Source organism: Saimiri boliviensis, chromosome 11, assembly GCF_048565385.1.
Source record: "Saimiri boliviensis isolate mSaiBol1 chromosome 11, mSaiBol1.pri, whole genome shotgun sequence".
NCBI lineage: Eukaryota > Metazoa > Chordata > Mammalia > Primates > Cebidae > Saimiri > Saimiri boliviensis.
In genome coordinates this window covers 48,147,161-48,160,201 of record NC_133459.1, presented here as the reverse complement: position 1 = coordinate 48,160,201, position 13,041 = coordinate 48,147,161, and the positions used below count along the sequence as shown (strand labels likewise).

General features: G+C 34.7%; 1 protein-coding gene across 5 annotated transcripts in view; it reads left to right on the top strand.

The window, feature by feature from the left end:
• Positions 1 to 13,041, top strand: part of LOC101050152 (AGBL carboxypeptidase 4) — a 1,418,805-nt gene that overhangs the window by 251,041 nt on the left and 1,154,723 nt on the right. For all 5 annotated transcript variants that reach the window (XM_074380790.1, XM_010349316.3, XM_074380788.1 and 2 more), the window contains one exon: positions 6,348 to 6,472. In XM_074380790.1, coding sequence (XP_074236891.1) covers positions 6,348 to 6,472 — 125 coding nt within the window. The remainder of the gene's footprint in view (positions 1 to 6,347; positions 6,473 to 13,041) is intronic.

Genomic DNA, 13,041 nt, shown 5'->3' with positions numbered 1-13,041 from the left:
TACCAAAGGCACATTAGTTATTGTTAAGTTCAGTCTTTTTAAATGAAATCCATAGGATATTCTCACTGAGTTATCTAAATTGAATGAAAACATGTTAGGCTGAATAAAAGAACAGAGAAATAGGTGACAAATAACAATGAACAGTAGTAGGCTTATGTCCAGTGAATTTACAATATCTTTTGGCAAAGATAAAAATTGTTTCTCCTATGAGTCTGAATGAATAAAAAAAATGCAAACCATTAATTTACGTCAATATGCGTTCCTTTTGCTTGAAGGCATAACACTGATTGTTGGAGGCAACTATATATTACTTCTGAATATATGCTACTACTCATAGTTAATGTTATTGAATGTTTGTTCTGTGCTTAAGACAGTATTTCATATGCTTTCATGTCAAATTGTTTAATTCAATCCTAAGAAGAAGGTGCTGTCATTATTCATCTTTTAAAGATTATGAAACTAAAGCACAAAGAAAGTAAGGAACATACTCAAAATAACCCAGATGGTAAGTGGTAGACCTGAGAACCTGAGATTCAATCCAGGTGGTCTAACCCAAAGCCCATATTCCTTTTTTTTTTTTTTTTTTAGAAAAATTGTACATATTTAAGGTATACAACTTGCTGTTTTGATATACATATATATAGTGAAATGGTTTCTCTATATATTTATCTCACCATTACTTTTTTTTTGGTAATGGTGATCAGTTAGGCCATCACAAATGTAGAAATAGGACTTCAAAAACCAAAGTGAAGCCAGGTGCAGTGGTGTGCAACCGTAGTTCCATCTACTCAGGAGACTGAGGTGGGAGGATTGCTTGAATCCAGGAGTTTGAGGCCAGCCTGGGCAGTACAATGAAGCCTCCACTTCTAAAATACAAATATATTTATTATCTCACCATTAATTTTGTTTTTTTTTTTTGGTGGTAAGAGCTACTATAATCTACTCTCTTAGCAAATTTTCAGTGTACAATACTATTAATTATAGCCCTCATGTTATACATTATATCTCTAGACTTATTCATCCTAACTGCAACTTTGTACACTTTTGATCTTTGTCTTCCTATTCTTCATTCCCTGCCCCACCCTCACCTCTGGTAACTGCCATTCTACTCTTTGTCTCTGTGTATTCAACTTTCAAAAATAAGATTTCATATATAAGTGAGATCATGCAGGATTTTTCTTTTTTTGTCTAACTTATTTTACTTAACATAACCAAGGTGTCTGTTGATGGATAAATAGACAACAAAATTATAGGATATCATTCAGTGGAATATTATTCAGCCTTTAAAAGGAGATCTCACTCTTTGGGACAACATGGATGGACCAGAGTCCAGATTCCTAACCATCCTTAATATATTGCCTTAATCTTGTTCCATATTATTAACAATTCTTTCATGTTTAATTTAATATCTACCTTGTTTTATATTATATGGCATACCTATAATTTACTATTTGATAAATACTCTTCTAGCTATTTATATAAATTCAGTCAATGCTAAAAATAACCCTGTGAAAAAGTACTATTATCATCCCATTATAATGAGTAAATTGAGGCACATAAAAATGAATTAATTTTTCCAAAGAAACACAGCTATTAAGTGATAGAGCCAGATTTACAGTTTATGAAGTCTGGCTTTACAGTACCTGTACATAACTACTATACTATGTGTAATGCTTGTTTCAAAAAATGCATGAAAAACAGAAACACTAAATTTAAGACAGCTGTTACTTCTGGGACATTCCAAGGGAAGATGAGACAGTGAAGTATAAGTATTTTTTAAAATTATTAAAGTACTGTATAATTAAACAACATTAAATTGAAAATATTTAATGTGTAAAATTTGCTGCATTTTGGCATATGCATACATTTATGAAACGGTCACCATAATCAAAAGAGCAAACATATTTATCACCTGCAAAATTTCTCAGGCCCCTTCATAATATATCCTTCTTTCTACCCAGACAAACACTAAGCATTGCTTTCTATCCATAAATATAAATTTGCATTTTCTTGAATGAACGGAATTAATTATGTACTGTTTTGTGTGACCTTTTTAATTGTACATAATGATTTGAGATTGATCCATGTGGTATGTACAGATAATTCTTTTCTTTTTATTTCTTAGTACTATTTTATTGTGTAAATATATGTTTATTCATTCAACCTATTGAAAGACATTTCGGTTGTTTCCAGTTTTCTGCTATTAGAAATAAAGTTTCTATGAAATTGAAAAGTCTTTGTGCAAACATAATTTTTAATTTATTTCTTGGTTAGATGTCTATGACCATCTAGGTCATGTAACTGGTGTATGTTTACCTTTATGAGATATTATCAAACTGTTTTCCAAAGTAATCATCCTTTATATTTTCACTGGAAACATTTGAAAATTCTAGTTGCTTCACATTCTGATTATCACTTGGTGGGGCCAGGTTTTCAATCATTTATGTTTTTATTTTTTAGCTATTTTATGGGTATGCAGTAGTATTCCGTCGTGGTTTTAATAAGCGTTTTCCTGATGATAAGCGACGTTTAGTATCACTAGGGATACAAATTATTTTTTCTATGTAACAAATATCTTCTGTTAGTCAATGTCTTTGTTTGTCATTTCTTAATAGTGTCTTTCAGAGAACTAAAGAGCTAAAGTGATTTTTGGTGTCTCTTTATGAAATTTAGTTTATTACTTTTAAAAAATATAGTTTATGCTTTTTGTGTTCTATCTAAGAAATCTGCCTACCCAAGGGTCACAAAGAAATTTCTTTATATTTTCTTTTTTGAAATTTAATTAAAAAAATATTTATTTGTTCTTTGTTATTTTTAGATTTTATTATTTTACTTTAAGTTCTAGGATACATATGCAGAATGTTTGTTACATAGGTATACATGTGCCATGGTGGTTTGCTGCCTCCATCCACCTATCATCTACATAAGATATTTCTCCTAATGCTATCCCTCCCCTTGCTCCCCAACCCGAGAGGCCCTGGTATGTGATGTTCTCTTCCCTGTGCCCATATGTTCTTATTATTCAACTCTCACTTATAAGTGAGAACATCTGATGTTTACTTTTCTGTTCCTGTGTTAGTTTCCTCAGAATGATAGTTTACAGTTTCATCCACGTCCCTGCAAAGGACATGAACTCATTCTTTTTAATGGCTGCATAGTATCCCATGGTATATATGTGCCATATTTTTTAATCCAGTCTATCATTGATGGACATTTGGGTTGGTTCCAAGTCTTTGCTATTGTGAACAGTGCTGCAGTAAACATACGTGTGCATGTGTCTTTATAGTAGAATGATTTATAATCCTTTGGGTATATACCCAGTAATGGGATTCCTGGGTCAAATGGCATTTCTAATTCTAGATCCTTGAGGAATCACCACACTGTCTTCTACAGTAGTTGAACTAATTTACACTCCAACCAGCAGTGTAAAAGCATTCCTATTTCTCCATATCCTCTCCAGCATCTGTTGTTTCCTGACTTTTAATGATCACATTCTAACTGGCATGAGATGGTATCTCATTATGGTTTTGATTTGCATTTTCTTTTTTTTTTATTATACTTTAAGTTCTGGGGTACAGGTACAGCTCATGAAGGATTGTTACATAGGTATACACGTGCCATGGTGATTTGCTGCATCCATCCCCCAGTCATCTACATTAGTATTTCTCCTAATATTATCCCTCCCCAATCTCGCACTCCCTGCTATCTCTCCCCCGATCCCCCCCCACCACAGGCCTTGGTGTGTGATGTTCCTTTCTCTGTTTCCATGTGTTCTCATTGTTCAACACCCACTTATGGTTTTGAACACTTATGTGTTCTCATTGTTCAACACCCACTTATGGTTCAACCCACTTTGGTTTTCTATTCTTGTGTCAGTTTGCTGAGAATGATGGTTTCCAGCTTTATCCATGTCCCTGCAAAGGACAAGAACTCATCCTTTTTTATGGCTGCACAGTATTCCGTGGTGTATATGTGCCACATTTTCTTTATCCAGTCTATCCTTGATGGACTTTTGGGTTTGTTCCAACTCTCTGCTTTTGTGAACAGTGCCATAGTAAACATATGTTTGCATGTGTCTTTATAGTAGAATGATTTATAATCCTTTGGGTGTATATCCAGTAAAGGGATTGCTGGGTCAAATGGTATTTCTAGTTCCAGATTCTTGAGTCAACACACTGTCTTCCACAATAGTGGTTGAACTAATTTACACTCCCACCAACAGTGTAAAATCCTCTCCAGCATCTGTTGTCTCCAAATTTTTTAATGATCGCCATTCTAACTGGCATGAGGTGGTATCTCAATGTGGCTTTGCTTTACATTTCTCTAATGGCCAGTGATAACGAGCTTTTTTTCATATGTCTGTTGGATGCAGAGTGTCTTCTTTTGAGAAGCGTCTGTTCACATCCTTTGCCCACTTTTTGATGGGCTTTTTTCATGTAAATTTGTTTTAGTTCTTTGTAGATTCTGGTTATTAGCTCTTTGTCAGATGGGTAGATTGCAAAAAAGGTTTTTCCATTCTGTTGGTTGCTGGTTTGCTCTAATGATAGTTTCTTTTGCTGTGCAGAAGCTTTTAAGTTTAATTACATCCCATTTGTTTATTTTGGCTTTTGTTGCCATTGTTGTTGGTGTTTTAGTCATGAAGTCCTTGCATAGGCCTATGTCCTGAATGGTATTGCATAGGTTTTCTTCTAGGGTTTTTATGATGTTAGGTCTTATGTTTAAATCTTTAATCCATCTGGAGTTAATTTTTGTATAAGGTGTAAGGGAGGGGTCCTGTTTGGCTTTTGCATATGGCTAGCCAGTTTCCCAACACCATTTTTTAAATAGGGAATTCTTTCCTCATTGCTTTTGTGTGGTTTGTCAAAGATCAGATGGTTATAGTTGTGTGGTGTTCTTTCTGAGGCCTCTGTTCTGTTCCATCGGTCTATATCTCTGTTTTGGTATCAGTACCATGCTGTTTTGAGTAGAGTAGCCTTGTAATATAGTTGGAAGTCAGGTAGCATGATGCCTCCAGCTTTGCTTTTTTGCTTAGGATTGGCTATATGGCTCTTTTTGGTTCCATATGAAGTTTAAGATTTTTTTCAAATTCTATGAAGAAAGTCACTGGTAGCTTGATGGGGATAGCATTGAATCTATAAATTACTTTGGGCAGTATGGTCATTTTCACAACATTAAATCTTTCTAACCATGAGCATGGAATGTTTTTCCATCTGTTTGTATCCTCTCTTATTTCCTTGAGCAGTGGTTTTTAGTTCTCCTTAAAGAGGCCCTTCACATCCCTTGTTAATTGTATTCCTAGGTATTTTATTCTCTTTGTTGCAATTGTGAATGGGAGTTCACTCATGATTTGGCTCTCTGTTAGTCTGTTATTGGTGTACAGGAATTCTTGAGATTTTTGCACATTGATTTTGTATCCTGAGACTTGATCGAAGTTGCTTATCAGCTTAAGGAGATTTTGGGCTGAGATGATGGGTTTTCCTAAATATATAATAATGTTATCTGCAAACAGGGACAATTTGACATCCTCTCTTCCAATTTGAATACTTTATTTCTTTTTCCTGCCTGATGGCACTAGCCAGAATTTCCAATACTATGTTGAATAGGAGTGGTGAGACTCTACTTTATTTAATCTCATTCTGCTGTTAACATTTTTGGTACTTCACTGCTCGCTAGAATATCAGTGAGAAAAATGAGAAACAATATGGAGAATGGAGATAACACCTAAGCTTATACATTTTTTTTATATAGCTGTTAGTTCTCTTGATGGAGAAAATGGAAATTAAGTTTTATTATTATATTTTTTGTTATGTAGCAATTAGTTGTAATTTTTGTTTAAAACCTTAGTGTACATATTCTTTAACATGTTGTGATAGAAGTTTAGAATACAAGAAGCTCAGTACAAACCATATATGTCTGTTGTGAAAATGTAAACAAGATCCAATATGTTAGAGTCAGTTTGTATACAATAAAGCTTAAAGAAAATACATAAGTTATTATCATTCTCACTTTTCTAAGTAGGAAACTGAAGTTTGTGATTCTTCTCTTGGTTTATAGGGGCTTATCATAGACTCCAAATAGTATCTTGATCTGTCAAAGACACTTGTAGCACAAAAGGATCTGGGTCAGAAGGGCCAGACAGAGAAGCTTGCACCACAGCCTGGTCTAGCTGAAAAGTTCTTACACTGGGCTGCATTCAGACTTGGCAACCCTGTGGATTGTAAACACTGAACCTTCAAGTATTCAATGTTGACAAATGCCACTATCATAGAGGATAGTATTTAAATGTGTATACCATTTAGCTGCGTGAACTTCTATTAAAACACAGTTCTCTTAATTTTTATTACCAGGTAACCTGGGCCGGGTGGTCCACGTCTCTGAGTTTGAGTATGATCTGTTTATTAGGCCGGACACCTGTAATCCACGCTTCCGAGTCTGGTTCAACTTTACTGTTGAAAATGTGAAGGAATCACAGGTGAGAGAAATAGTGGATACCTTTAGAGTGGTTTTGGTAAGAATAATATGCTTTTGTCTTCTTTTAGGAATATAAAAATAATGACTATATTAATAATATATTCTTGTTTATCCATAGCAATGATACAGTTTTGGTTCAAGAGATATAGAGAAATAGGTACATTATATTGATTTTTGTTAACTGATGGTTATTAAATAATACAGATATTTCATCTGAGAATAAAGTGTTCCTTACTGATTGAAGCATTAGCATGGTATGTTAGAATTCCTTGAGGGACACAATAAGGAAACACTGGAAGAGACTAGCTATTTAGTTTCCAAAGGGTATTGTTCTTTATTGTCTCTTCTTTATAAAGATCTGTGAGAAACATTTCTCACAAATCTCAGCTTCAGAAGAAAACCTTTTCTTCTGTGCAACAGGGGGTTTGTACCTTTAAACCAATGTGATTCTTATAACTGATCTGATTTTTCCTTTGCTTTGGCTGCTGGGAAACTCGGAATCGTATTTACAGCCCTCTCTAGTGATTCTGGAAAACATTTTTGCTGTGCTTTTGTGAACTGACTTTCCTTTTACAGATTGAATATTCCTTATCTTAAATGCTTGGGACAAGAAGTGTTTCTATTTTTTTTCCGATTTTGGAATATTTGCATACATAATACATACTGAGATATCTTGGGGAGGATACCCAAGTCTGAACATGAAATTCATTTATGTTTCATATATACCTTTATACACATAGTCTGGAAGTAATTTTATACAATATTTTAAATAGTTCATGAAAAACTATTATTTTTCATTTATGGCATCATTTCAGTGTTCAGAAAGTTTTGAATTTTGGAGGGTTTTAGATTTTTGATTTTCAGATTAGGCATGCTTAACTTGCATTTTGAATGTATTCATCTGCTTTTAACCAAAATTTCTTCAGCTACATTTTTTTAATAGTTCACATTTTTAATAATACTTTCAAATCCTATTTTTTATAAGAGAGTATTGATGAAAATAAAGAAAACTAAAAACATATACTTTGAATAAACATTAATAAAACCCAAATCGTAAGATATCAGTTATTATTCTGTTACATTGAGACAACTGGTCATGGAAGACTGCACAAATATTGTATACATAGTGAAATTATGATTGTTTTAAGCAGGTGGAAGCATAGTCTGGCAATCCAACATCTACCTTCTTACTTAATGTTGTCTTTTGCTAGTATATTTGGGAGAAAGCAGGGAGTTTAGCTTCTCCTGATTCAATCCATTCTGCTTGCTCTTTCCCCTGGTTGTTTGCTTCTCATCATTCTATCTCAGCTGCTATTTGACTTGTGTGTCAGACAGTGGTCAGTGTCTAGAATTTAGGGACTCTGAGCCTTCTTCTATACAATATTATTTCTGATATACTAGCTTCAGCAAAAAAGGGGGTGCAAATGCAGCCACTTTGCTTTGCTACTGATAGTCTTAATTTTGTACAACACCATGGACAGAAGACTGAGTGTATGTAATGTTTACTGACGTTTAGGGGCTAAGGGGAAGGAATCTAGGGAACAGCCCTGAACATTATTTACTAAATCTGACTTGTCTCAGAATTTTGGGACCAGGGGAGAAAAAAAGAGTTACACCACACAGAGAGCCTCCTAAGGACAAACTTTAGTTCCTAGCTTTGCTTCTTGGTTTTATTTACTCTCCTATGACAGAGTTCCCTTTTCAGTTTTTCTCAGTAACCGTAGGCATTCTCTTTCTCCTGATCTTAGGAAAACCCTCACTTAATCTACGGAGGTTCACCTGATTCTACGATTGTCCTACTTGTTCTACCAAGACAATCAATAATCCTTAAAGTATATTTCCAAAGTCTGTGTTACTGAATCTAGAGAGTACAATCCACAATAGGAGACTTTAGTCACACGTACTAGACTGAGTCTTTCACTCCAAATTTGGGAACCCTAGGAGGTTTTCTTCATTACCTCTCTCATTCTTTTGTTCAGGTTCCTGACTCTTATCAGTAACTTAGGGTTGTCACATACACATACCTCCAGAAAACAAACAATAATTTTGAAACAGTGTAGTCAATTCATATGAAGGAAAGTATTTTCTTAAAAGCAGTATAATCTGCCATGATTTCTAAATTCATAAAGGGAATTTTTTTTCCCTATTTTTTTCACAGCATTGGTACATCCCTCAGCTTGCCTGCTGGATCCAAGAACCCACTAACTCCTAAGAAGTAGGGCCGTTTACTTTTCAAACAAGAGAATCATCTATCCTCATTATGTTCTTTGCTATTAATAGAGACTTAGCAGAGGCTCTGAAATTATACTGCTTCTTTAACTTTGGGTCACATTAAATTCCTGGCCCAGTTTTTCTTTCAGTGTAGTGTCTGTAAAGATTATCTTTATGGCCGGGCACGGTGGCTCACGCCTGTAATTCCAGCACTTTGGGAGGCCGAGGCGGGTGGATCATGAGGTCAAGAGATTGAGACCATCCTGGTCAACATGGTGAAACCCCGTCTCTACTAAAAATACAAAAAATTAGCTGGCCATGGTGGCGCGTGCCTGTAATCCCAGCTACTCAGGAGGCTGAGGCAGAAGAATTGCTTGAACCCAGGAGGCGGAGGTTGCGGTAAGCCGAGATCGCACCGTTGCACTCCAGCCTGGGTAATAAGAGCGAAACTCAGTCTCAAAAAAAAAAAAAAAAAAGAGAAGAAAAAAAAAGATTATCTTTATACAGCTTATACAAGGAGGGGTAGAGTGTGAGATGATGAGAAAGTTGGGGATTCTGTCAGTTAAACTACTTGAGACAGCCTTTTGGACAAGTTTCTCATACAATGTTCTTTGCTCTTCTAGTTTGTTTGCAAGGATTCTTTTTGCTGTTTAAAATGCCTCTGCCAGAGTGTTATAACTTTCACATTACATGTTAAAGCTATACAGCCTCTTTTGCAATTTTATCTATCAATTAATTAAGCAAGTAACGTGAATGTTTTTTAAAAGGTTATTCTTATAAGAAAGTTGTGTCTGTTTTATGGATGTGTATTTATTACAGTTGAAAGAATCAATATTTTCCCTGCCTCAGGGTTCTGTCTTCATACAGAATGCTATCCTATCCTTGTTCCAATTAGAAATCATGAACATGTTTATCTGGTTTCCTGGAGCCTTATGCTTTTGTCAGCCTCTTTCTGTGGGCCATTGCCTCATCAACTGTAAACACATTATATAGTTATGGAAATCTGTCTGAAGAAAGCATAAAGATCTGCAGGAAAGATTCAGTATATATCTCTAGCTCACAGGATATTTGTTTTCATGGTAGCCTACATGAAAGAAAATAGTTTTACTCTGAAGTTTGACTTGTGGGGTCTCTTTTTACAGCATCTCTTTCTATAATCTTTTTTTCATCTTTCCAATTTCCGTTAAAAGGAGACCTGCATAAATGTAATCTAGTCAAAAATGTTATGTAGATCTTGGTACTAGCAGGCAAAAAATAGTATTAATCACCACTGGCTGACTCCATTAAATAAATTTAAAAAATTGAAGCATCAAATATATTGTACAAACAGGTCTGGCTTTTGCGTATATTTCTTGATGCTTGTAGGAAATAATAAAAGCTTGCAACATATGGCTTTTTATCCCAGGACTGATATATTAACCCCTGAAAGTAGTTGCTAAATAGTGCATTTGCAAGAATCAGTGAAAACTAAATGTCTAAATTCCTTTATGAGAAAGTATTTTTCCCTCTAAAAACCGATGTTAAATATTTTTAGTGGTAATTTTATTATTAATGCAGCTGAGAGCAATTGTGTGATATGAAAGCCGATCTTCCTATTTAAATACACTAAAACTTCTGACAATAAGAGAAAATAAAATGATATGCTTTGATTAATTAAGCTCTATTTCTTTTTGTATTCTTTTTATCTTTTTGAATTTATCTTTCTCATTTTTGATTGTAAAAATAGTCAATGCACAATGTAGTAAATTTGTGAAATGTAATTATTTGAAGCTGAGAAAAAGCACTACCCACACAAAAATACATTACAGTTTTACTAACTAGAAGTAAATACTATTATTTTCTTGGCATATTTATTTCTAAACTTATTTATTTTCTATCTTGGAACATATCTAAATTTGTACTGTATATACATTTTCATGTTTTGCTTCTAAAGAACCTAAATATTATCACAGCCAATTTTCTGTTATCAAAATTTGATAAATATGGCTGTAAAATATTAATAACCCTTTACTATTACACCATTTTATTATTCTTGGTCATAAAGATCATTTTCCCTTTGATGTTGTGATATGTAACAATGTAGTGAACATCTTGATTCAGGAAATGTTACCCAAATTTTATTTTGCTTCTTTATGATAAATATATCTGAGGAGAACTGATAGGTAAAAGGATATGAACATTTTAAAGTCTTTTAAACATATATCTAAATTGCTGCCAGAAGGTTTATACTGTTTTTTTCTGTCCTATCACCAGTGAGTAAGATTCCTTTATGTGAATTTCTTGCTTCGTTTATAAACTTCAGTGTTTACAAATTCATAATAATTGTTACGTTTTCCTTACTTGTTTTGAAACTTCACACAGATAAATGGGATATGATGCAATGTCTGAGGCCTCTAGTCATAAATTAATTGCATTCGAGCAATAAAATGAGACATCAAAACAGATACATTTATTATTTTGACTCCTTTTCTCAATTCATCAATCCTGTTTTACCTGGGAGTGCCAAGAGATTGTCCTCTGAGGTATGTAATAAGAGATTGAAAAAAAAAAGAATTGCTTAATAACAATGTAGCATTTTTTGGATTACTATAAGAAATAATATAGTTTAAACATACACATATACACATACACACTTTTATATAGATGTGTTCAAATTTTCCTTTAAGATTCTGAAAAAGGTTGCTGCTTCTTTAGTCTCCCTTCTGGAGAATTCAGGCTCTGAAATTTTGTCTTGGTCATGCCCAAAACCAACAGTGCCCAAAGGCAGCATATCACAGTGGAATGAGCACAGACAATGGACTTAAACCAATTCAGTTTTATATTCTTACTCTTAATTATGAGCTGTTTTACTCGTGATCAGTTTAAATAATCTCTTGGTATCTCAGTTTTCTCATCTCTAAAATGAAAGTAATAATATGAATTCATAGGGGTCTTGTGAAAATTAAACAAGACATTGTAAGTAAAGAGACTACTGATATGGTTTGGCTGTATCCCCACCCAAAGCTCTATTCCCATGTGTTGTGGGAGGGACCAGGTGAAAGATCATTGAATCACTGGGTCAGGTCTTTGGTGTGTTGTTCTCGTAAAAGTGAGTAAGTCTCATGAGATCTGATGATAGTATAAAGGGAAATTTATTAAGTATTAACTCAAGTAATTACAAGGTCCCACAATGGGCTGTCTGCAGGCTGAGGATCAAGGAAAGTCATTCCGAATTCCAAAACTGAAGAACTTGGAGTCTGATGTTCGAGGGCAGGAAGCATCCAGCAAGGGAGAAAGATGCAAGCTGGGAGACTAGTCCAGTCTCTCTTTTCACATTTCTCTGCCTGCTTATATTCTAGCTGTGCTGGCAGCTGATTAGATTGTGCCCACCCAGATTACTGGTGGGTTAGCCTTTCCCAGCCCATTAACTCAATTGTTAATCTCCTTTGGCAACACCCTCATAGACACACCGAGGATCAATACTTTATATTGTTCAGTCCAATCAAGCTGGCACTCAGTATTAACCATCTCAGGTACCATGGTGTTTGGTAGATAATAGGGACTCAATACTTGACCGCTATTGTTTTTATTAAAACACCCCAACAGTATCCTGTCTGTCATAGTGGCCAAGATGAAAATGCAGAGGACCATTGTCATCCACTAGGGCTATATCCACAAGTGCAATCCTGCAAGAAGTACCCTAAGAATGTCTGTACACCTGTCCCTCTGTTTCAAGGACATCCAGGTCAGCAACATCATAATGGTGGGCAAGTGCTAGCCCTTGAGGAAGATAGTTCATTTCTATGTGCTCAGTGTCACCAAGGCCACCAGCACCAAGAAGCAATTTCAGAAATTCTAAGACTGAACATCTGGCCACATCTCAGAAAGAAATAAAGTTGCATTCTCATTCCAACCACAGCAACAACAGCAGCAAGAACAAAAACTACACCCACAACAGATTACTACTAGAAAACTGCTACTAAAACAATTTTTTTGCTCTTATTCCATATCTTCCTTCCTTTTCTCCTGTTTATCCTTTGCCTTCTCCTCTATCTTCTTTCAAAACCTGTTATTGATGCTCATCATCATTATCATCAAGCAAAACGTACTAGTTAAGAGTATAGACTTTTTGTTAGACATACCTATGTTCCAAGCCTAGCTCTTCCACTTACTGCCTCTCTGACCTTGAGAAAGTTATTAGACTATTGTCTATTTAAATTATTAATTTCTATATTTATTCAATGGGGTTAATAGTACCTAACAGGGTTGGTATGGGAAACACATGGGATAATGCATGTAAAACACTAAATTTAATGTAAATTTAGATAAAGCAGGCTTCTAGAGAAGCAAGTTTTTCAGGGAAGATAAGGATAAGATATA